Below are 27,039 nucleotides of genomic sequence, written 5' to 3' on the forward strand. Positions count from 1 at the left end.
AACAAGTCTGCATGGTCCTTAACAACAAGGCTGCATGGTCCTTAACAACAAGTCTGCATGGTCCTTAACAACAAGTCTGCATGGTCCTTAACAACAAGGCTGCATGGTCCTTAACAACAAGTCTGCATGGTCCTTAACAACAAGGCTGCATGGTCCTTAACAACAAGGCTGCATGGTCCTTAACAACAAGTCTGCATGGTCCTTAACAACAAGTCTGCATGGTCCTTAACAACAAGGCTGCATGGTCCTTAACAACAAGTCTGCATGGTCCTTAACAACAAGGCTGCATGGTCCTTAACAACAAGTCTGCATGGTCCTTAACAACAAGGCTGCATGGTCCTTAACAACAAGTCTGCATGGTCCTTAACAACAAGGCTGCATGGTCCTTAACAACAAGGCTGCATGGTCCTTAACAACAAGGCTGCATGGTCCTTAACAACAAGGCTGCATGGTCCTTAACTCCATTTCCCCCCCCAACAGCTTAGACTTTTAAGATTTAATACACAGAGACCAGCAGGTGGATTTGGTATTTTTCATATTTATAAAAGCAATTTACTTTGACCTGTAGGGGATTTAAGGTATAAAAGCATCATCTCTATGTACCTGTGCATTTTGTGATAATAAAAAAGAAGCAATATAACGGTGGGTAGGATCATCTGGGATTTACTTGTAAGAATGGTTTAGGGTGGGGGTGTTTAATGTGACATACTGTAGTGTATTCTCTCTCTCTCTCTCTCTCTCTCTCTCTCTCTCTCTCTCTCTCTCTCTCTCTCTCTCTCTCTCTCTCTCTCTCTCTCTCTCTCTCTCTCTCTCTCTCTCTCTCTCTCTCTCTCTCTCTCTCTCTCTCTCTCTCTCTCTCTCTCTCTCTCTCTCTCTCTCTCTCTCTCTCTCTCTTTCTCTCTCTCTCTCTCTCTCTCTCTCTCTCTCTCTCTCTCTCTCTCTCTCTCTCTCTCTCTCTCTCTCTCTCTCTCTTTTTCATGAATGAATCATTAGACAAAAGTGATTTCAGGCAGTACGTGTCTTCATGCAAATAGCTTCCTCCACAAGGTCACGTTGGAACCTTGTCCCACAATTAAGAGAAAACCTTAATTTGTATTTTCCCGAACGTGACTTTGTAAATTGAGTAGGAGGGGGAGGACATTATCTATTTGCAAGTCTAATAATCTATTCTTCATGGAGCCTTGCTTTTTATGGCTTCCATTACCGCCTGTGTGTTTTCCGTCTCTGCTCCTGTCACAGCCAGGGAAGGCCTTTTAATAGATTGGTTACCTGGTGCTCAGTTGGCTGGCTGCCAGACCTGGGTTCAAACAGTATTTGTTTAATTTCAAATATTTTAGCAGGGCTTGATTGAGCTTTCCGGCTTTAATGGATCTAATGGGATACGTTTGAGCTACTGCCCTCCAGAAGGACATACAAGGTCCCCCTGTTCAGTAAATTATCAGTAGAGGAAGCTTCATTCCGACGGCCATCAGGCTGCTGAACAGTGGGACATAGGACAGATGTAGGATGATGAACAGTGGGACATAGGACAGATGTAGGATGGTGAACAGTGGGACATAGGACAGATGTAGGATGGTGAACAGTGGGACATAGGACAGATGTAGGATAGTGAACAGTGGGACATAGGACAGATGTAGGATGGTGAACAGTGGGACATAGGACAGATGTTGGATGGTGAACAGTGGGACATAGGACAGATGTAGGATAGTGAACAGTGGGACATAGGACAGATGTTGGATGGTGAACAGTGGGACATAGGACAGATGTAGGATAGTGAACACTGGGACATAGGACAGATGTAGGATGGTGAACAGTGGGACATAGGACAGATGTAGGATGGTGAACAGTGGGACATAGGACAGATGTAGGATGGTGAACAGTGGGACATAGGACAGATGTAGGATGGTGAAGAGTGGGACATAGGACAGATGTAGGATGATGAACAGTGGGACATAGGACAGATGTAGGATAGTGAACACTGGGACATAGGACAGATGTAGGATGGTGAACACTGGGACATAGGACAGATGTTGGATGGTGAACAGTGGGACATAGGACAGATGTAGGATAGTGAACACTGGGACATAGGACAGATGTAGGATAGTGAACACTGGGACATAGGACAGATGTTGGATGGTGAACAGTGGGACATAGGACAGATGTAGGGTGCTGAACAGTGGGACATAGGACAGATGTAGGGTGCTGAACAGTGGGACATAGTACAGATGTAGGATGGTGAACAGTGGGACATAGGACAGATGTAGGATGGTGAACAGTGGGACATAGGACAGATGTAGGATGATGAACAGTGGGACATAGGACAGATGTAGGATGGTGAACAGTGGGACATAGGACAGATGTTGGATGGTGAACAGTGGGACATAGGACAGATGTAGGGTGCTGAACAGTGGGACATAGGACAGATGTAGGATGGTGAACAGTGGGACATAGGACAGATGCTGGATGGTGAACAGTGGGACATAGGACAGATGCAGGATGGTGAACAGTGGGACATAGGACAGATGCATGATGGTGAACAGTGGGACATAGGACAGATGCATGATGGTGAACAGTGGGACATAGGACAGATGTAGGATGGTGAACAGTGGGACATAGGACAGATGTAGGATGGTGAACAGTGGGACATAGGACAGATGTAGGATGGTGAACAGTGGGACATAGGACAGATGTAGGATGGTGAACAGTGGGACATAGGACAGATGTAGGATGGTGAACAGTGGGACATAGGACAGATGTAGGATGGTGAACAGTGGGACATAGGACAGATGTAGGATGGTGAACAGTGGGACATAGGACATATGTAGGATGGTGAACAGTGGGACATAGGACAGATGTTGGATGGTGAACAGTGGGACATAGGACAGATGTAGGATGGTGAACAGTGGGACATAGGACAGATGTTGGATAGTGAACAGTGGGACATAGGACAGATATAGGATAGTGAACAGTGGGACATAGGACAGAAGTAGGATGGTGAACAGTGGGACATAGGACAGATGTAGGATGGTGAACAGTGGGACATAGGACAGATGTAGGATAGTGAACAGTGGGACATAGGACAGATGTAGGATGGTGAACAGTGGGACATAGGACAGATGTAGGATGGTGAACAGTGGGACATAGGACAGATGTAGGATAGTGAACAGTGGGACATAGGACAGATGTAGGATGGTGAACAGTGGGACATAGGACAGATGTAGGATGGTGAACAGTGGGACATAGGACAGATGTAGGATGGTGAACAGTGGGACATAGGACAGATGTAGGATGGTGAACAGTGGGACATAGGACAGATGTAGGATGGTGAACAGTGGGACATAGGACAGATGTAGGATGGTGAACAGTGGGACATAGGACAGATGTAGGATGGTGAACAGTGGGACATAGGACAGATGTAGGATGGTGAACAGTGGGACATAGGACAGATGTAGGATGGTGAACAGTGGGACATAGGACAGATGTAGGATGGTGAACAGTGGGACATAGGACATATGTTGGATGGTGAACAGTGGGACATAGGACAGATGTAGGATGGTGAACAGTGGGACATAGGACAGATGTAGGATGGTGAACAGTGGGACATAGGACAGATGTAGAATGGTGAACAGTGGGACATAGGACAGATGTAGGATGGTGAACAGTGGGACATAGGACAGATGTAGGATGGTGAACAGTGGGACATAGGACAGATGTAGGATGGTGAACAGTGGGACATAGGACAGATGTAGGATGGTGAACAGTGGGACATAGGACAGATGTAGGATGGTGAACAGTGGGACATAGGACAGATGTAGGATGGTGAACAGTGGGACATAGGACAGATGTAGGATGGTGAACGGTGGGACATAGGACAGATGTAGGATGTTGAACAGTGGGACATAGGACAGATGTAGGATAGTGAACAGTGGGACATAGGACAGATGTAGGATGGTGAACAGTGGGACATAGGACAGATGTTGGATAGTGAACAGTGGGACATAGGACAGATGTAGGATGGTGAACAGTGGGACATAGGACAGATGTTGGATAGTGAACAGTGGGACATAGGACAGATGTTGGATAGTGAACAGTGGGACATAGGACAGATGTAGGATAGTGAACAGTGGGACATAGGACAGATGTAGGATAGTGAACAGTGGGACATAGGACATATGTAGGATGGTGAACAGTGGGACATAGGACAGATGTAGGATGGTGAACAGTGGGACATAGGACAGATGTTGGATGGTGAACAGTGGGACATAGGACAGATGTAGGATAGTGAACAGTGGGACATAGAACAGATGTAGGATAGTGAACAGTGGGACATAGGACAGATGTTGGATGGTGAACAGTGGGACATAGGACAGATGTAGGATGGTGAACAGTGGGACATAGGACAGATGTAGGATAGTGAACAGTGGGACATAGGACAGATGTTGGATGGTGAACAGTGGGACATAGGACAGATGTAGGATGGTGAACAGTGGGACATAGGACAGATGTTGGATAGTGAACAGTGGGACATAGGACAGATGTAGGATGGTGAACAGTGGGACATAGGACAGATGTTGGATAGTGAACAGTGGGACATAGGACAGATGTTGGATGGTGAACAATGGGACATAGGACAGATGTTGGATGGTGAACAGTGGGACATAGGACAGATGTAGGATGGTGAACAGTGGGACATAGGACAGATGTTGGATAGTGAACAGTGGGACATAGGACAGATGTAGGATGGTGAACAGTGGGACATAGGACAGATGTTGGATAGTGAACAGTGGGACATAGGACAGATGTAGGATAATGAACAGTGGGACATAGGACAGATGTAGGATGGTGAACAGTGGGACATAGGACAGATGTTGGATGGTGGACAGTGGGACATAGGACAGATGTAGGATAGTGAACAGTGGGACATAGGACAGATGTAGGATGGTGAACAGTGGGACATAGGACAGATGTTGGATGGTGAACAGTGGGACATAGGACAGATGTAGGATGGTGAACAGTGGGACATAGGACAGCTGTAGGATGGTGAACAGTGGGACATAGGACAGATGTAGGATGGTGAACAGTGGGACATAGGACAGATGTAGGATGGTGAACAGTGGGACATAGGACAGATGTAGGATAGTGAACAATGGGACATAGGACAGATGAGGGATGGTGAACAGTGGGACATAGGACAGATGTAGGATGGTGAACAGTGGGACTGCGAACACTGCCCATGTGGGACTCCAGGCAGACTCAATCAAATGCTCAAAGTAATTGAAAGAAACCGTATACTATTTGAACCCATGTCTGTTGGCTGCAGCTCTCTGTGTGGCTCCAGCGCTCTGTGAGAAATTAAAAGATTGTATAGCAGCAGCTGTGTATGGAACAGAGGGGTGTGTAAAACAACAGTATTGCCTAGGTAAAGCTTTATAGCAGCAGCTGTGTATGGAACAGAGGGGCGTGTAAAACAACAGTATTGCCTAGGTAAAGCTTTATAGCAGCAGCTGTGTATGGAACAGAGGGGCGTGTAAAACAACAGTATTGCCTAGGTAAAGGCTTATAGCAGCATGTGTTTACGGAACAGAAGGGTGTGTAAAATAATACTATTGCCTAGGTAAAGCTTTATAGCAGCAGCTGTATATGTAGCAGAGGGGTGTGTTGAATAACAGTATTTCCTAGGTAAATAACATGGCCTGATGGTCTAGGTAAATAACATGGCCTGATGGTCTAGGTAAATAACATGGTCTGATGGTCTAGGTAAATAACATGGCCTGATGGTCTAGGTAAATAACATGGCCTGATGGTCTAGGTAAATAACATGGCCTGATGGTCTAGGTAAATAACATGGCCTGATGGTCTAGGTAAATAACATGGCCTGATGGTCTAGGTAAATAACATGGCCTGATGGTCTAGGTAAATAACATGGCCTGATGGTCTAGGTAAATAACATGGCCTGATGGTCTAGGTAAATAACATGGCCAGATGGTCTAGGTAAATAACATGGCCTGATGGTCTAGGTAAATAACATGGTCTGATGGTCTAGGTAAATAACATGGCCTGATGGTCTAAGTAAATAACATGGCCTGATGGTCTAAGTAAATAACATGGCCTGATGGTCTAGGTAAATAACATGGTCTGATGGTCTAGGTAAATAACATGGCCTGATGGTCTAGGTAAAAAACATGGCCTGATGGTCTAGGTAAAAAACATGGTCTGATGGTCTAGGTAAAAAACATGGTCTGATGGTCTAGGTAAAAAACATGGTCTGATGGTCTAGGTAAATAACATGGCCTGATGGTCTAGGTAAATAACATGGCCTGATGGTCTAAGTAAATAACATGGCCTGATGGTCTAGGTAAAAAACATGGTCTGATGGTCTAGGTAAAAAACATGGTCTGATGGTCTAGGTAAATAACATGGTCTGATGGTCTAGGTAAATAACATGGCCTGATGGTCTAGGTAAATAACATGGTCTGATGGTCTAGGTAAATAACATGGCCTGATGGTCTAGGTAAATAACATGGTCTGATGGTCTAGGTAAATAACATGGTCTGATGGTCTAGGTAAATAACATGGCCTGATGGTCTAGGTAAAAAACATGGCCTGATGGTCTAGGTAAAAAACATGGCCTGATGGTCTAGGTAAATAACATGGTCTAATGGTCTAGGTAAATAACATGGCCTGATGGCCTAGGTAAATAACATGGCCTGATGGTCTAGGTAAATAACATGGCCTGATGGTCTAGGTAAATAACATGGCCTGATGGTCTAGGTAAATAACATGGCCTGATGGTCTAGGTAAATAACATGGTCTGATGGTCTAGGTAAATAACATGGCCTGATGGTCTAGGTAAATAACACGGCCTGATGGTCTTGGTAAATAACATGGCCTGATGGTCTTGGTAAATAACATGGTCTGATGGTCTAGGTAAATAACATAGCCTGATGGTCTAGGTAAATAACATGGCCTGATGGTCTAGGTAAATAACATGGCCTGATGGTCTAGGTAAATAACATGGCCTGATGGTCTAGGTAAATAACATGGCCTGATGGTCTAGGTAAAGAACATGGCCTAATGGTCTAGGTAAAGAACATGGTCTGATGGTCTAGGTAAACAACATGGTCTGATGGTCTAGGTAAATAACATGGCCTGATGGTCTTGGTAAATAACATGGCCTGATGGTCTAGGTAAATAGCATGGTCTGATGGTCTAGGTAAATAACATGGCCTGATGGTCTAGGTAAATAACATGGCCTGATGGTCTAGGTAAAGAACATGGCCTAATGGTCTAGGTAAAGAACATGGTCTGATGGTCTAGGTAAACAACATGGTCTGATGGTCTAGGTAAATAACATGGCCTGATGGTCTTGGTAAATAACATGGCCTGATGGTCTAGGTAAATAGCATGGTCTGATGGTCTAGGTAAATAACATGGCCTCATGGTCTAGGTAAATAACATGGCCTCATGGTCAGGCTGCAGCTCATGACTTTACCCTCCTCCCATCAGTCAGAGTACATATTTACATCCAACTTTATTACAAAACTTACCATTTAAATTCAGAAATATACAATAGCCATATTTACAAGTCAGTAACTTGTGCCTTATTGCAAGCCTCCTAGCAATAAAGTAGGATCGCGTTGAAAGTAGCAATAAATTAGCAGAGTATAGATCGAGACACAATGATCGTATATTCCAAAAGGAACATGTTATTCCTATTTGTGCAGTAGCTAACAATCTTGACAGAGCTCAGAGACTAACCATCCCAGCAGAAGTCAGAGTTTGATTAGCTGCTATATAGAGCCAAAACCCCTCTGGTCTATTGGCTCGGCAGACATAGGTAGACAAGTTGCTTTGTCAGTGTGAGAGTGAAGACGTGCACTTGGTCTAACTGCAGAGAGGTTTAACTGCAGAGAGGTTTAACTACAGAGAGGTTTAACTACAGAGAGGTTTAACTACAGAGAGGTTTAACAACAGAGAGGTTTAACTACAGAGAGGTTTAACAACAGAGAGGTTTAACTACAGAGAGGTTTAACTACAGAGAGGTTTAACTACAGAGGTCTAACTGCAGAGAGGTTTAACTGCAGAGAGGTTTAACTACAGAGAGGTTTAACTGCAGAGAGGTTTAACTACAGAGAGGTTTAACTACAGAGAGGTTTAACTACTCTTGTTCTCAACGTTCTCATCAATTATGTGCCACCCGATAGATATTCAGCACAGCAACATCTACAAACACACTCATAGTTTATTTCTCCCGGACCAACAAAGAGGATGGATCATAATGGATATTGTTCCGTGGGCTATACATTGAAACACTAGCTAATGGTGAACAGAGTCCCCAGAGCGAGCAAACAATTAATATCCTCCTTTCAATATGGGTCTAAGAGAAAAGGTGAAAAGTAATCTCACCATTAATTTCCTATTCATAACAATCATTCCAAAGGTGAAAATACAAACCTATCATTCCATTCATTTCATATTCATAACCATCATTCAGAATTCAATCATTCTTTGAACACAACATCTAATCCCCTTTGTACAAGATCTGTCATTGATTAAGAACCAGATGTCCTTTGGAATTGGATTGTAAATGATGCATTTGATCCCCCACCGCTTCAGTGTTCTAGAATCTATTGTTGTTCTGTTCTCATTCCATCTGCCTTTGTATCTCATGGAGAGATAATTCTCATTCCATCTGCCTTTGTATCTCATGGAGAGATAATTCTCATTCCATCTGCCTTTGTATCTCATGGAGAGATAATTCTCATTCCGTGGTTGCTGGTTGTCATAGAACATTCAACAAGGAGGTGAGGGGCTCAGTAAGAGAGAGAGACAGAGAGAGACAGAGAGAAAGAGAGAAAGAGAGAGACAGAGAGAGAGAGACAGAGACAGAGAGACAGAGAGACAGATACAGGGAGAGAGAGACAGAGACAGAGAGACAGAGAGAGAGAGAGAGAGACAGAGATCTCTCAGTTTCCCTATCAAATCTAAAAATCTCAAATAGAAAACCGAAGAAAATGAACAACAATGACAAATGGTTTGATGAAGAATGCAAAAATCTAAGAAAGAAATTGAGAAACCTGTCCAACCAAAAACATAGAGACCCAGAAAATCTGAGTCTACGCCTTCACTATGGTGAATCACTAAAACAATACAGAAATACACTACGGAAAAAGAAGGAACAGCACGTCAGAAATCAGCTCAATGTAATTGAAGAATCCATAGACTCTAACCAATTCTGGGAAAATTGGAAAACACTAAACAAACAACAACACGAAGAATTATCTATCCAAAATGGAGATGTATGGGTAAACCACTTCTCCAATCTTTTTGGCTCTATAACAAAGAATAAAGAGCAAAAACATATACATGATCAAATACAAATCCTAGAATCAACTATTAAAGACTACCAGAACCCACTGGATTCTCCAATTACCTTGAATGAGTTACAGGACAAAATAAAAACCCTCCAACCCAAAAAAGCCTGTGGTGTTGATGGTATCCTTAATGAAATTATCAAATATACAGACAACAAATTCCAATTGGCTATACTAAAACTTTTTAACATCGTCCTTAGCTCTGGCATCTTCCCCAATATTTGGAACCAAGGACTGATCACCCCAATCCACAAAAGTGGAGACAAATTTGACCCCAATAACTACCGTGGAATATGCGTCAACAGTAACCTTGGGAAAATACTCTGCATTATCATTAACAGCAGACTCGTACATTTCCTCAATGAAAACAATGTACTGAGCAAATGTCAAATTGGCTAATTGACAACCAAACAAACCAAAACAAAGGCAAAGTCTTCTCATGCTTTGTTGATTTCAAAAAAGCCTTCGACTCAATTTGGCATGAGGGTCTGCTGTACAAATTGATGGAAAGTGGTGTTGGGGGTAAAACATACGACATTATAAAGTCCATGTACACAAACAACAAGTGTGCGGTTAAAATTGGCAAAAAACACACAGATTTCTTCACACAGGGTCGTGGGGTGAGACAGGGATGCAGCTTAAGCCCCACCCTCTTCAACATATATATCAACGAATTGGCGCGGGCACTAGAACAGTCTGCAGCACCCGGCCTCACCCTACTAGAATCCGAAGTCAAATGTCTACTGTTTGCTGATGATCTGGTGCTTCTGTCACCAACCAAGGAGGGCCTACAGCAGCACCTAGATCTTCTGCACAGATTCTGCCAGACCTGGGCCCTGACAGTAAATCTCAGTAAGACCAAAATAATGGTGTTCCAAAAAAGGTCCAGTCGCCAGGACCACAAATTCCATCTAGACACCGTTGTCCTAGAGCACACAAAAAACTATACATACCTCGGCCTAAACATCAGTGCCACAGGTAACTTCCACAAAGCTGTGAACGATCTGAGACAAGGCAAGAAGGGCATTCTATGCCATCAAAAGGAACATAAATTTCAACATACCAATTAGGATCTGGCTAAAAATACTTGAATCAGTCATAGAGCCCATTGCCCTTTATGGTTGTGAGGTCTGGGGTCCGCTCACCAACCAAGACTTCACAAAATGGGACAAACACCAAATTGAGACTCTGCATGCAGAATTCTGCAAAAATATCCTCTGTGTACAACGTAGAACACCAAATAATGCATGCAGAGCAGAATTAGGCCGATACCCACTAATTATCAAAATCCAGAAAAGAGCCGTTAAATTCTACAACCACCTAAACGGAAGCGATTCCCAAACCTTCCATAACAAAGCCATCACCTACAGAGAGATGAACCTGGAGAAGAGTCCCCTAAGCAAGCTGGTCCTGGGGCTCTGTTCAAAAACACAAACACAAACACACCCCACAGAGCCCCAGGACAACAGCACAATTAGACCCAACCAAATCATGAGAAAACAAAAAGATAATTACTTGACACATTGGAAAGAATTAACAAAAAAACAGAGCAAACTAGAATGCTATTTGGCCCTAAACAGAGAGTACACAGTGGCAGAATACCTGACCACTGTGACTGACCCAAACTTAAGGAAAGCTTTGACTATGTACAGACTCAGTGAGCATAGCCTTGCTATTGAGAAAGGCCGCCGTAGGCAGACATGGCTCTCAAGAGAAGACAGGCTATGTGCTCACTGCCCACAAAATGAGGTGGAAACTGAGCTGCACTTCCTAACCTCCTGCCCAATGTATGACCATATTAGAGAGACATATTTCCCTCAGATTACACAGATCCACAAAGAATTCGAAAACAAATCCAATTTTGATAAACTCCCATATCTACTGGGTGAAATTCCACAGTGTGCCATCACAGCAGCAAGATTTGTGACCTGTTGCCACAAGAAAAGGGCAACCAGTGAAGAACAAACACCATTGTAAATACAACCCATATCTATGTTTATTTATTTTAACTTGTGTGCTTTAACCATTTGTACATTGTTACAACACTGTATATATATAATATGACATTTGTAATGTCTTTATTGTTTTGAAACTTCTGTATGTGTAATGTTTACTGTTAATTTTTATTGTTCATTTAACTTTTGTATATTATCTACCTCACTTGCTTTGGCAATGTTAACACATGTTTCCCATGCCAATACAGCCCCTGAGACAGAGAGACACAGAGAGAGAGAGAGACACAGAGAGAGAGAGACACAGAGAGACACAGAGAGAGAGAGAGAGAGAGAGAGAGAGAGAGAGAGAGAGAGAGACACAGAGAGAGAGAGAGAGAGAGAGAGAGAGAGAGAGCGAGAGAGAGAGAGCGAGAGAGCGAGAGAGCGAGAGAGAGCGAGAGAGCGAGAGAGCGAGAGAGAGAGAGAGAGAGAGAGAGAGAGCGAGAGAGAGAGAGAGAGAGAGAGAGAGAGAGAGACAGAGAGGCAGAGACGGAGAGAGTGAGAGAGATAGATAGATAGATAGATAGATAGATAGATAGATAGATAGATAGATAGATAGATAGATAGATAGATAGATAGATAGATAGATAGATAGATAGATAAAGCATAACATTTTAGATGGCAACACATAACTACACTGTGAAAGCTATGTCTTTATAAGACATCTGGTTATAGAACATCATAGAAAGCAGGCTTATTGTATGCGTTTTTACATTTTAATTTATTAAAAACATGAAAGGGAAATGTATTACTTGTACATTGTTCAGCACACATATAGGGAAGGGCACTCAACTTGTACTGCACTGACACAGATGACTGATGATTGGCTAAAATACATGGATAATAAAATGATAGTTGGAACTGTATTGGTAGATTTGAATGCAGCCTTTGATGTTAATTTGTTATTGAACAAACACATGTGTTATGGTTTTACATCACTTACCATCACATGGTTGGAGAGTTATTTATTCAATAGAACCCAGAGAGAGTTCTTCAATGGAAGCTTCTCTAACACCAGACATGTACAGTGCGGTGTCCCTCAGGGCAGTTGCCTTGGGCCGTTACTCTTCTCTATTTTAACAAACGATTTGACACTTGTCTTTACAGGAAACTATCTACGCTGATGATTGCACACTCTACACATCAGCACCTACAGCCAGTGAGCTCACTGAGACTCTTAGTAAGGAGTGACAGTCAGTGTAGTACGAGTAATTAACAAGAAACTGGTCTTAAATAATAATCTAAAACCAAAAGCATTGTATTTGGTTCAAAGCATTCTCTTAACTCCAGGTTTGGGTCTGTGTATAAAGGGTGTGACCATAGAAGAAGCTGAACTCATAGGAGTAACATTGAATGGTCAGTTATCAAGTCATATTGACAAAGTTGTTGTTAAGATGGGGAGGGGTATGTCTGTTAACAAAAATATGTTCTGTATTTTTGAAACAAACATCAACTGTACAAGTTGTCCAGGCTCTGGTCTTGTCCCATCTTGATTACTGTCAGGTAATATGGTCAGGTGCAGTAAAGAAAGACCTAGCAAAGCTGCAGTTGTCTCAAAACAGAGCAGCACGCCTTGCCCTTAACAGAGCAGCACGCCTTGCCCTTAACAGAGCAGCACGCCTTGCCCTTAACAGAGCAGCACGCCTTGCCCTTAACAGAGCATCACGCCTTGCCCTTAACAGAGCATCACGCCTTGCCCTTAACAGAGCATCACGCCTTGCCCTTAACAGAGCAGCACGCCTTGCCCTTAACAGAGCAGCACGCCTTGCCCTTAACAGAGCAGCACGCCTTGCCCTTAACAGAGCAGCACGCCTTGCCCTTAACAGAGCAGCACGCCTTGCCCTTAACAGAGCATCACGCCTTGCCCTTAACAGAGCAGCACGCCTTGCCCTTAACAGAGCATCACGCCTTGTCCTTAACAGAGCAGCACGCCTTGCCCTTAACAGAGCAGCACGCCTTGCCCTTAACAGAGCAGCACGCCTTGCCCTTAACAGAGCAGCACGCCTTGCCCTTAACAGAGCATCACGCCTTGCCCTTAACAGAGCAGCACGCCTTGCCCTTAACTGCACACACACAACCAACATCAACAACATGTATGACAGTCTTTCCTGGTTGACGGTTGAGGAGAAATTGTCTACTTCTCTTCCTGTCTTTTTAAGAAACATGTGTGTGTTGAAATTACCTAACCACTTGCATAATCTATTTGCAAACACTTCAAACAGACATGCCACTATGGGTTTCAACATTGTACTCAAACCAAAAACTGATTTGGTATGTATAGAGCCATGTCATCATGGAATGCTCTGCCACTGAGTGTGCAAAGCTGTCATAAAAAGCAAAGGGTGGCTACTTTGAAGAATCTCAAATATATATATTTTTCATTATTTTAACACTTTTTTGGTTACTACATGATTCCATATGTGTTATTTCATAGTTTTGATGTCTTCACTATTATTCAACAATGTAGAAAATAGTAAAACATTTATAAAAACCCTGGAATGAGTACATGTGACCAAACTTTTGACTAGTGTGTAAAGACAAGATTTAAAAGTAAAAAAGAAAAAGTAAAGAAAAGTCAAAATAAAACATAATAAAAAGTACATTTGAATGTCACTAAGTGGCAGTGTTTTTACAACTCATGCCGGTTTGCCTGAGGCTGATGCCGTGCAGGTGTTTTTGTACACATGCATGTACACACACTCTCATTCAAATAAACACATACAAGAACACACACATACATGTAATAGTGCCAGACATGCACACAAACATATACAGTTGGCATTGCTGTTATGATGTTAGTTGTCCTTGATGTCCTTTGTTTTAAATGTATTATTTTGTATAAAAAAAAATTGGGATTGTTGGTTGCTGTTTTCTTCTGTCTTTTCCTTTCTTCTCTTTAGTTCATTCTCTTGGTTGTGAATGGAATTAATTGCATTATTTATTTATTTTTCTTCCTACGGGGGGGGGGGGGGGACTGTGTGAGGGGTCTCGAATGGTGGAGGGACAGCTATTGGGGAACTGTGGGGGGGATTATGGAGGGATCGGGTTCACGTTTTTTGGCCTGGTGGTCGATCGGTCAACATGCCCTTGAGCAGGTGCATTGACTCTGGATGCTTCTGTGTGTCGCTCTGAATGGGAATCTGTTGGATGACTTAGTTATTGAGCGGTTTCACTGCAAGTATATTATATGTTTTGAATATTTAATAAATAATTTTTAAAATTAAATTAAATTAAAAAAAAATTTAAAGACAAGATTAAATCAAGAATAGTCTGATGGGTGAGAATACTAGCCTATCACGTATGAATGAGATATTATCACTTGTTAAAAATGCTCAGCATAAGGCAAGAAACAATGCATTTTTTGATGATTTCTTTTTTTTTTTCAAATCATCACCTCATGTAGCCAAAGCCATAGGCCTATACTTCTTTGATAAGGTTCCTATTACAACTAAAGTGGCCAAATAACTTCTAAAATCAAGCACATTAATCCACTTTACAAGGGGTGTAGAGCCTAACTGGCATACATAAGCAGCAGGTGAGTTTCAAGTTTTGGGGAAGATCATTTTCTCCATAAAAATGCACCTTTATAATAAAAGCATTACAAGCATAATCACATTTGTGGTCACTTTTGATAATGGTGTTTTCCTGCTAATGGAACATTTGCGTTAATAGCCTATGCGCGCATTGCTAAGAGTTTATCAACATTTTAAGCTAAACGTTCTGATCCGTTACTTTAGCCACATTGCGTATAAAATTGTTTTTTGTTGATGCTAGTGGTTGTATTAATTTGGGATCTATCGCATCCCACAACTGTCCCTGACTATGTTTGGAATATTTATTTTCTCGCACAAATTAGGTCAACTATACTATGAGGGATAGTAGAGTGTTCGTTAATGCTACTCATCTTGTTGGCTGAAGAAAATTAAATGTGGACAGTTCTTCCAATATCTTCCATATGCACCTCGGGATTGGATAAGGAAGTGCACAGCTGAATCCCCGAGGTGTCTGTCTTCACTTGTAGCCTGTGAGAAAGACCCGATCATGTGACAGAGAGCCATGGGAGTGAGAGAGGCTTCGGATTTGGGTGGAACTCATGGGAGAAGGACACGACACAGCACTCCGGGCCAAGGGCACAGCGGCCACTGGCTGCAAAAGGCATGGATCTTTTTAGGGTGCTTTATGGCCACACAAAGGGGGATTCCTCTGGGAAATTCGAAACATTATGAAGTGCTTGTTAAATTGTGAATGAGTGACTGATGTAGTGTGTACAGCCTGCACAAAACACAAAGCAGAGCTCATGCCTTTCAAGCAACTTTTTTCAAATCATCATTAGAGTCGTATCATTCAGCCTTACAATGTATTAAACATCAAAACACAGAGCCCGACGTCTGTATAACAACTAAAGTTACATTAATAACTCTACATGAAGCGTATTATAGGAGGACTTATATATTTGTTAACCGTTCAACACAGAACGGCCGCATGTGAGAACTCTTTTAAATCGGTTGGAGAAAATACTTTTTATTCAGCTTTGTTCAATTCTATTCTTCATACTATAAAATAATACAAAATAATGCCACGTATGTACTTCTAAGCAAATCTTGTCTGCTAAATGAACTAGTGTAACCCACAGCCATATGTTATAGCCAAATCAGGTGGTAACATAAGGACAACTCAGAGTATGCTATTCTGTTCTTCTGAAATAGACTACATTTTCTTCATATCATATTTCTTTAGACCTGTCTAAAATAAATAATGGATTTACTGTGACGGTGTAGACTATATTACAAGGATTTATTAGACTTTTTAAAATGTAGATGTTCCTAAGGTCTGCATCAGTGGCTTGTAGGCTTTGTGTGGAAGCCAGGAGATGCTAAATATGTTCATGTTAATTAACGGTAAATTACAGTGAGACAGACAGTTATTTGCTCGACAATCACCGTCTGACAAAATTTGGTGACCGCCACAGCCCTAGCTGTTAAATGTGCGAAAGCTAATGGGGATCCTATTAAAGTAAATTAACTACATCTGAGCCATTGCCGGTTTCAATAACACTCTTCAAAGCTCTCATTTTGGAGAATAATGTCTATAATCTATGCAATTATTATCAATCATCAGATTAAGTCTGAATTTAAAAGATGAGCTCAGGGAAATGTGTATGAGTGTGTATGAGTGTGAGTGTGAGTGTGAGTGTGTGTGTGTGTGTGTCTGTGTGTGTGTGTGTGTGTGTGTGTGTGTGTGTGTGTGAGTGCGCATGTGTGTACGTATATGTGTGTGTGTGTGAATGCGTGTGTGTATGTGTGTATGTGTGTATGTGTGAGTGTGTGTGCGTGTGTGTGTATGTTTGAGTGTGTGCATGTACATGCATGTGTGAGTGTGTGTGTGCTCTTACAGAAGTCTACCCAATATCCAGAAGCACACCTTTCTTCAGACCCTCCAGCTGAATACCAGTGTGAAGCAGCCTTATTGTCCTGGCCCTCATCAGTATTCCACCCAGCCTCAGACAGGTAAGTAATGACAAGCAGTAAAGGTCTGGGTGTTACAATTCCAGTCTGCCGGGGCTGGGGTGCCTGCCTGCTGCCTGAGCTCTGCCTGGCTGTGCTTGATGACGTCAGGCCTTCACACAGCACAGAGTAGCACACACACACACACACACACACCGCGTATCTCCCCTGTACAGATGAGACTGCCGTCCTAATGAGACTTCATCTCTCGTCTCTCCCCAGGGCTCTATATCCTCTTTAATCCACCGCTCCCAAATGGCACCCTATTCCCTTTATAGTGCACTACTTTAGACCAGGGTCAATTGGACTCTGGCACCCTATTCCCTTTATAGTGCACTACTTTAGACCAGGGTCAATTGGACTCTGGCACCCTATTCCCTTTATAGTGCACTACTTTAGACCAGGATCAATTGGACTCTGGCACCCTATTCCCTTTTTAAAATGCACTACTTTAGACCAGGGTCAATTAGACTCTGGCACCTTATTCCCTTCATAGTGCACTACTTTAGACCAGGACTCACAGGGCACTATATAGGGAACAGGGTTCCATTTGGGACGCACCTTTAGTCCTCGGCTCCAGGGACACACAGGTAATAGCTACACCAACCCAGAGACATCTATTTTACCTACTGTACTACACAATGCATTTCACTAGACTCGGGCCCTCCTTCAGCTCCACTGCAAATCTTGTTGTTTTGCCGGTAGTATTTGTAAAGGCAAAATCATTTTAGTTTTCTTTTTTTTTGTTGCTCATCAGGGTAAATGTCTAACACCTATTTCTTGTAGCACTTTAGGCATTTGTACACCAAGTCATTAGGGACATGCTAATTACAATAGTTAGGGGTATCTATTGTATTTATTTTTTTAAATACGGTTTCTCTCAGCAATTAAACTCTGATTACACTGTCATTGGTTTGTAAAACGTAATCACACAGTCAGCTTACCAGGATCTGTCACCTACATACATGCACAATCTATTTGGGTATCCTCAGGAGTAGTATTTTTCCATTTCCTGGGTGTCTGTAGTGACACCTCTAGCACTTAGCCTTAGACTGCTGCGCCACTCGGGAGCCCAAGCCAAAGGGAGTGATGGAGTCCACTTGATATAACGTAATGTGATACAACATGATGATGTGGGATGTAGACAAGTGGCTGGAACCATAGCTACTGGAGAAATGCTTGTAGCCGACTGGCCAGCCGAACAATGATGATTACGACAACGATGATGAAATATAACAAGAAACAGCACCAAAATCCCCCTTACCTTTTCTGCGGACTGCGCTGTCCCAAAGAAGATAGGTATGAAAGCTAGCCAGACTATACAGGTGGTATACATGGTGAATCCAATGGGTTTAGCCTCGTTAAAGCTCTCCGGGACGCCCCGCGTCTTGATGGCGTACACTGTACACGTGACCATGAGTAGGATGCTATAACCCAACGAGCATATAATCTGCAGGTCGGTGATGTCACATTTCAATACTCCTCTGGCTTGGTCGGGGTTGACGGTTTTCTGTTCGTCGTAGTCGATGATGGTGTTGGGGGGGTCCACCCCGAACCAGATAAACACCCCCAGGAGCTGAATGGCGATCAGGCAAGTGGTTATAGCCAGCTGGGAGGTCGGGCTGATCAGCCTGGGTGCTGTCACCGACTTCTTACCCTCTTCGAAGATGCGGTAGATACGGTTTGTCTTGGTGAGGAGTGCCGCATAGCTAATACACATACCGAGACCTAGGAAGATCCGTCGGAATGAACAGACGGCGACATCAGGCTTGGCAATCATGAGGAAGGTGATGATGTAACAGAGGAAGATCCCGGTGAGAAGGACGTAGCTCAGCTCGCGGCCCGATGCGCGCACGATGGGTGTGTCATTGTAGCGGACAAAGGTTGCCATGACGAAGATGGTGGCGATGATGCCCAGCATGGCGAGGAAGACAGGTATCACTGCCCAGGGGGAGTGCCACTCCAGCTTCACGATGGGGATGGGCTGGCATGCAGTCCTGTTGATTAGATAATTAATTCATTGATTGATTAAAGGTGAAGTTTACCCAACATCCAGAAACTCCCAAGTGATTCTATACATTGAAACTAGTTCAGTGGAGTTTGCCCTCTCCCGCTCTTCTCTCCTTGTAGTGCTGTACTTAATCAGCTGCAACAACAGGTGGCGTGACTCGTGACGTTGCTGGATGCATGCCTCACTCTGCTACGTTGCCAGTGAATTTAGAATTCAGAAATCCACGAAGCGTGGACAAATCTGTTGTTTTACTGAAAAGCGTATGGTGTAATGAGCGATTTTTATCAAAAGTACTATCAGTTTTGAGTCAGGAAATGTGTACTTTTACACCTAAAACATTTGCGAAAATGTTATGTCATTATTTTATGTAGCCGACTGCCACAGCAGGTGAGATGGGTAACAACTGAGCATGTGTACACATGTCCTGACTCAAACCCGATAGTTTCAGTACTTTTGATTTTTTTTAAACAACTAATTTGTCCACACTTTGCAGATTTCTGAACCATGAATTCACTAGCAACAGATGAGGCACCCAGCATGACAGCGGTTTCAGTACAGCGCTACAGGGACACATATGTGACAAGGGAAAACTCAGCTGTATGGGAGTTTCTGGATTTTGAGTAAAACGTCTCCTTTAAGTAAGTTTATTTGACAATTCTCAACAAAAAAACATATACAGACGACAAGAAGAAAAGCATTGCTGTACTGCACTGTAAAACATCGTACTATCAAGGAAGACACAAACATGTTACAGACTTATTTAGGGTTGCAAAAATTCCTGATGAGTTTACAATAATCCCGCGTTTTCCAGAAATCCCAAAAACCTGGAAATGTTGGGAAAGTTTCAGGAATTTTGCAACCCTGGACTTATTTTTTTTATAGTGTTCCTGACTGTCACCTGTTGGGGTTGGGCCTCATGTTGTAGGAGCACAGCTTGCAGGATGTTGCATCATATTGATACTGGTAGCCATCACAGGGCTCACAGTGCCAGCAACACGGCATGCCTTTCACTGCCTTCTTCCTCTCTCCTGTCCTGCAGGGCAGACTACACACAGAGCTGGGAATCTCTGTCTGTCCGTTAGGCCACTGCATGTCCTCAATCTGGAACACACGACGGAGGGAGATGGCATGTTCCTCGTTACAACATACAAGACACATACAAACACAGGAGTAAAACAATGAAAAGGAGTTGTTAACAAACAGAACAAGTGTATCTATGTCTCTCTGTTAGCCCACTGCATTGCCTTCATCTGGAACACAGTTAAACACATATGGAGGGTATGTTATAGTTTTGTTTTGTTTTGTTTTGTTTGTTACTCAAAATGAAGACTACATTGTCTGTAACGACTCTCTTTCGGTGAGTGAGTAGACCAAGGCGCAGCGGGTGATGAATACATAATGACTTTATTGTAAGACGAAGACAGACACGAAATACACTTGACTAAATATACAAAATAACAAAACGAACTAGACAGACCTAAACTACGAACTTACATGAAACGAAGAACACATGAACAGGAACGACCGAGACGAGACAGTACCGTGTGGTGCAACAAACACAGACACAGCGACAATCACCCACAAACAAACAGTGAGAACAACCTACCTTAATATGACTCTCAATTAGAGGAAAACGCAAAACACCTGCCTCTAATTAAGAGCCATACCAGGCAACCCAAAACCAACATAGAAACAGCAAACATAGACTGCCCACCCAAAACTCACGCCCTGACCATCACACACATACAAAACAACAGAAAACAGGTCAGGAACGTGACATTGTCACTGTAACTTGATGCATAGAGTTTTACCTAACTGGCTAACTGCAAATACTTTCCAAATAAACACTTCACAAACACTTTACAAATAAATACATTTTCCTGTCTTAATGTACAATTTTTCTGTAAATATTCACGATTGCCTTGGGGATATTTTTAAGTTGGTGGCTTCAATAGCCAATGGACATGGTAATGGAAGCTACTTTTAAAGACTGATATCAAGCAGCATAAAAGTTATTATTAAGTGCTATGTCCTCATATTTTAATTACACGCAGAAAGTGGTGATGAAAACCAACAAAAACATCCGTCCCGGATCTATTGGATGTTCATCAGATTCATTCCGCCATTCTTAATTTCTTGTAATTTTTTTGTTGTATTTTTGTATTCCTTACATTTTAATTGTTTGACATTTTACTGCATCGTTAGGAGCAAGTAACATAAGCATTTCGCTGCACCCGCTATAGCATCTACTAAACTTTGTACAGTTCTGGTTTGAAGTATTTTAACAAGGCTGAGTGGCTAACGACTTCCGAGGTCTTTTCTGTTTGAACACAAAAGAGATCGACTGCCGACTCTGTTCAGAGGTGCTAAGTACTGAGTGCAGGCAAATGCTTGACAATCCCTACTGGCGTGTTAGACTTTAACAGTTAAAGTTAACTAGGGCCTAGACATATCCGTGGACAGACAGATTTTCTTCTAGTAAAGCATGACTCACGACTCCTGTGTTTTAAAAAACACTCACGACTAGTATTTTCAATAACAAACCCACAGATAACTGTCCCTCTCCAGCTTGGACTGTCACCACTGTGGAAACTGTCTGACTGATAGTCACCTGGGGTCTGGCTGATTGTTACCTGGAGTCTGGCTGACTGACTGTCACCTGGGGTCTGGCTGATTGTTACCTGGAGTCTGGCTGACTGACTGTCACCTGGGGTCTGGCTGATTGTTACCTGGAGTCTGGCTGACTGACTGTCACCTGGGGTCTGGCTGATTGTTACCTGGAGTCTGGCTGACTGACTGTCATCTGGGGACTAGGGGAATGAAAAAAACCTTCAAACGTCCCTATGATGGCTGACGGGACAAGGTCAGGGATTCCAGCACCACAACAAAAGACAAACTCAGAATAACCTAATCTACCGACTGAAAGCCATCCTCATGCAGATAAAGAAAAAAACAGACTTATTTTCCTCCGTTCTCCACAGTTCTTCCTCTCTCTCTCTCTCTCTCTCTCTCTCTCTCTCTCTCTCCCTTTCTGTCACCTCTCTCTCTCTCTCTCTCTCTCTATCTCTCTCTCTCTCTCTCCTTTTCTGTCACCTCTCTCTCTCTCTCTCTCTCTCTCTCTCTCTCTCTCTCTCTCTCTCTCTCTCACCTCTCTCTCTCTCTCCCTTTCTGTCACCTCTCTCTCTCTGTCTCTCTCTCTCATTCTTATATCACGTCCCACCCTCCATCCATTCATCCCTACATTCTTCCCACTAACTCTCTCCATCCGACCGGCTCCACCTCCTTCATGCCACGCTCATTATGGAGAGGAGCTCAGAACATAAACCATCAACATTGGTGGGAACATCAGACAATCTAACATAGATCTCAACAGCACATCTCTCCATATTGTCAAATCACCTCCATATGCAGGTGATTGCAAGTGCCCTGTTTTGCATTGAAAATCAGATACTTACTATGTTATAGAAGATTGGAAAACTCTAAACAGCTTTACTAGTGTTAAGTCTCTCGTGATAGCCTTAAGATTAATCTCGGACACCTGAAATTGAATGAAATTGCTTCAGATTCTCGATTAAGTTCCGGGGGGAGACGTGTTAGAAAATGAACTAACAAGATTAGCCAAGTCTTCACCTCTAAAGGAAACGTTCAGCCATTTTCAGACTAGCAAAGTTTCCACTCTTCAAAAAGGAAACTTCCAGACAGTATCAGGCTAGCCAAGTCTTCACCTCTAAAAGGAAACTTCCAGACAGTATCAGACTAGCCAAGTCTCCACCTCTAAAAGGAAACTTCCAGACAGTATCAGGCTAGCCAAGTCTCCACCTCTAAAAGGAAACTTCCAGACAGTATCAGACTAGCCAAGTCTCCACCTCTAAAAGGAAACTTCCAGACAGTATCAGGCTAGCCAAGTCTCCACCTCTAAAAGGAAACTTCCAGACAGTATCAGGCTAGCCAAGTCTCCACCTCTAAAAGGAAACTTCCAGACAGTATCAGACTAGCCAAGTCTCCACCTCTATAAGGAAACTTCCAGACAGTATCAGGCTAGCCAAGTCTTCACCTCTAAAAGGAAACTTCCAGACAGTATCAGGCTAGCCAAGTCTCCACCTCTAAAAGGAAACTTCCAGACAGTTTCGGACAAGTCTATGTACCAAATATCCCCTCGAAAGATGCTTGTGATTTGTCCAAATGATCAGTGACGTAATATCAGCGTACAAGAACTAAGTTCCTCTTTAGTTGTCACGTCCCACAGTCTGTTGACAGCTGTCACTACCATTTACTGATAACATCTGTCCACAAGAGATAACCTTAACATCAACTCGTATGACAAGACTCGGTCGCAGGCGATTTAGTTCTGAGTGCTGAGATCGCTAGTGTATTTCGACACATTCCACTGTTGTAGCTAGTGTGTGAAACAGTCATACTTCGAGGTGGTCAATGGATGGATTTAATTTAGTATTATTTTTAACCAGGAGGGAAAGTCCGTCACTAAATCAATCATTAACATGGAACACTGTATGAAATTGAACCGGATGAAAGGGTGCTACGCTACTACATTTTTAATTATTCAACACCTTTTTGAAGTGATGTCACCTCTGAGAGTTAGACCTGTATTTCGACACATTCCACTGTTGTAGCTAGTGTGTGAAACAGTCATACTTCGAGGTGGTCAATGGATGGATTTAATTTAGTATTATTTTTAACCAGGAGGGAAAGTCCGTCACTAAATCAATCATTAACATGGAACACTGTATGAAATTGAACCGGATGAAAGGGTGCTACGCTACTACATTTTTAATTATTCAACACCTTTTTGAAGTGATGTCACCTCTGAGAGTTAGACCTGAGCAAGATGTCGATAGTTTAATCACAATGAATAAGTATGAAGACATTATTAGAGCTCCTTTGTTCACCTTTTTTTAAATATATTTTTTAAATCGTCTGGAATATTTTTAAACGGTTCTGCATCCCAAATAGCAACCTATTCCCTATACGTGCAGTGCACTATGTTTGACCAGAGCCTTAATTAAGTGGACTGGAACGAACTACAAAAATCTCTGAAACTGGAAACACTTATCTCCCTCACTAGCTTTAAGCACCAGCTGTCAGAGCAGCTCATAGATTACTGCACCTGTACATAGCCCATCTATAATTTAGCCCAAACAACTACCTCTTTACCTACTGTATTTATTTATTTATTTTGCTCCTTTGCACCCCATTATTTCTGTCTCTACTTTGCGCTTTCTTCCACTGCAAACCAACCATTCCAGTGTTTTTAGTTTTTATTTTACTTGCTGTGTTGTATTTACTTCGCCACCATGGCCTTTTTATATTTTTATTTATTTATACATATATTTGTTTGCCTTCACCTCCCTTATCTCACCTCACTTGCTCACATTGTATATAGACTTATTATTTTTTTTTCACTGTATCATTGACTATATGTTTGTTTTACTCCATGTGTAACTATGTGTTGTTGTATGTGTCGAACTGCTTTGCTTTATCTTGGCCAGGTCGCAATTGTAAATGAGAACGTGTTCTCAATTTGCCTACCTGGTTAAATAAAGGTTAAATAAAAAAAATAAAAAAAATAAAGTGCCCTGGTCGAAAGTGCCGCCCTATATAGTGACTGGGGTGCCATTTTGGAGGCATGCTGGGGTTTAGAGACTCAGGTTCAGGACTCTGTGGCTGTCTGTCCTACATTCTGACATCTTTAAAAATGAGGAGATATATGTAGAATAGTGTCGACTCGAAGCTGGATCTCTCCTCGAAGGTTCAGAGGACTCCTATGAGTCATCTACAGTGGACTTTTCTGAAAGGGGAGAGCAAATAGAAAATCCCTCTAAGGTGAGGGACCACTCTCTGTGGTGACACTCTCTATGGTGACACTCTCTATGGTGACACTCTCTATGGTGACGCTCTCTATGGTGACACTCTCGATGATGACACACTCGATGATGACACACTCGATGATGACACTCTCGATGATGACACTCTCTATGGTGACACTCTCTATGGTGACACTCTCTATGGTGACACTCTCGATGATGACACACTCGATGATGACACTCTCGATGATGACACTCTCGATGATGACACTCTCGATGATGACACTCTCTATGTTGACAGTCTCTATGTTGACAGTCTCTATGTTGACACTCTCTATGTTGACACTCTCTATGTTGACACTCTCTATGTTGACACTCTCTATGATGTCACTCTCTATGTTGACACTCTCTATTATGTTGACACTCTATGTTGACACTCTCTATGTTGACACTCTCTATGTTGACATTCTCTATGTTGACACTCTCTATGATGTCACTCTCTATGTTGACACTCTCTATGATGTCACTCTCTATGTTGACACTCTCTATGTTGACACTCTCTATGTTGACACACTATGTTGTTGACACTCTTCGAGTCCGACTCCTTAAATAAAAAATCTTCATCCAGTACGGGGTGAGTAATCGCTGTCCTGATATCGAGAAGCTCTTTTCGGTCATAAGACACAGAAACATTATGTACAAAATAAGTTACAAATACCGCAACAAAAACACACACAATAGCACAATTGGTTTGGAGCTCGTAAAATGACAGCCATCTCCTCCGGCACCATTCTTCCATTGTTCTAATATAAAAGTACACAGGTTTTGAACACACGCACGCTGCGCGGGTCAGTTGCTAACAACCCATTTATGTGTAAAGTGAAAATCTGAGACCTGCAAATGACCCTAACCCGCAAATATAGAAAATGTAATGTACAGTCAGAGATGACAGAACTATTTTTTGACAGGCCTTTTTACATACGCCTTTGTTTTTGCTTCTGGTTTCTGACATATTGGTAGGCTATTTTGTTCATCTATAATTAGATACAGTACATGCAGCTTCTCTTCTGTCATTACTTGTTGCCCTAAAAGACTAAATAAACCCTTTATTTATCCTTTATTTAACTAGGCAAGTCGGTTAAGAACATATTCTTATTTACAATGACGGCCTTGGAACAGTGGGTTAACTGCCTTGTTCAGGGGCAGAACGACAGATTTGTACCTTGTCAGCTCTGGGATTTGATCTAGCAACCTGTTGGTTGCTGGCCCAACGCTCTAGCCGCTAGGCTACCTGCTGCCCCCCAAAAAGAAATCTTTGAATGCTTCTCTTTCTTCTAACATCTCTGCTTTCCTCAAGATGCTGAAAGAATGAAATCAGTTCCCGAGTCAAAATGTACATTTGGTCTATAAATTTACTGCAAGAAATGAATGTGCGGTTATGGGCCGTCTGTAAAGTTGCTATCTTTATCAGTATCATAAAAGCTGATAGTATTTCAACCACAGTTAGGGGCCGTCTGTAAAGGTGCTATCTTTATCAGTATCATAAAAGCTGATAGTATTTCAACTACAGTTAGGGGCCGTCTGTAAAGGTGCTGACTAATAGTATTAATAGCTAATAGTATTTGAAGGCATTCAGTGGTACAATTGACTAGGTAGCCCCTCTTTCTTTTCCTTTCCTTTCCTATTTCAACCACATAAAATATGCATCTAATTCGAACAGAAATCTTATCAAAAAGCATGTTGGTTTGTTTTAACAGCTTTTAATTTCCTGAAAACCGGTCAAACTGATGTCATTTTAAAATAATTGTTTGCATTTTCTCCCGGTCTTTGCTGAAGATCAAATGGCACTTATCGTAAGAGTAGGGGTGTTAAGCCCAGTGTCCTGGCTAAATTCTCAATCTGTCCTTCACACCATGACGGTCACCTAATCATCCACAGCTTCCAATTGTCTCATTCATCCCCCCTCCTCTCCCCTGTAACTATTCCCCAGGTCGTTGCTGTTAATGGGAATGTGTTCTCAGTCAACTTACCTGGCAAAATAAGGGTTAAATAAAAAAGTGACTGTCAAATTTGATTTAAAATCATGTTCACAAGTACAGTGAGCTACCTTTCTTGCAAGCTCTATATCCAACATTGCAGTAATCAATATCAACGTACCAAAAATAACATAAGAACATTGCAGTAATCAATATCAACGTACCAAAAATAACATAAGAACCAAAACAGAAGAGAAAAAAATAAGAAATAACATGAGAAGTGAGCGTACTATATGCAGGGTCAGTTCCAATACCATATTTACAATGTACAGGGATACTGGAGTGATGGAGGTAGATA

The 27,039-nt window shown here is 42.3% G+C and overlaps 1 protein-coding gene across 3 annotated transcripts in view; it reads right to left on the reverse strand.

Moving 5' to 3' along the window:
• Positions 1–27,039, reverse strand: part of grm7 (glutamate metabotropic receptor 7) — a 402,008-nt gene that overhangs the window by 63,478 nt on the left and 311,491 nt on the right. For 2 of the 3 annotated variants that reach the window (XM_071336890.1, XM_071336891.1), the window contains exons 8-9: positions 19,782–19,984; positions 18,137–18,869 (exon numbers count right to left, since the gene is read on the reverse strand). The exons of the other annotated variant lie outside the window; for it this stretch is intronic. In XM_071336890.1, coding sequence (XP_071192991.1) covers positions 18,137–18,869; positions 19,782–19,984 — 936 coding nt within the window. The remainder of the gene's footprint in view (positions 1–18,136; positions 18,870–19,781; positions 19,985–27,039) is intronic. 3 annotated transcript variants of the gene reach the window in all.

The sequence above is a fragment of the Salvelinus alpinus genome, chromosome 12, assembly GCF_045679555.1.
Source record: "Salvelinus alpinus chromosome 12, SLU_Salpinus.1, whole genome shotgun sequence".
Classification (NCBI taxonomy): Eukaryota; Metazoa; Chordata; class Actinopteri; order Salmoniformes; family Salmonidae; genus Salvelinus; species Salvelinus alpinus.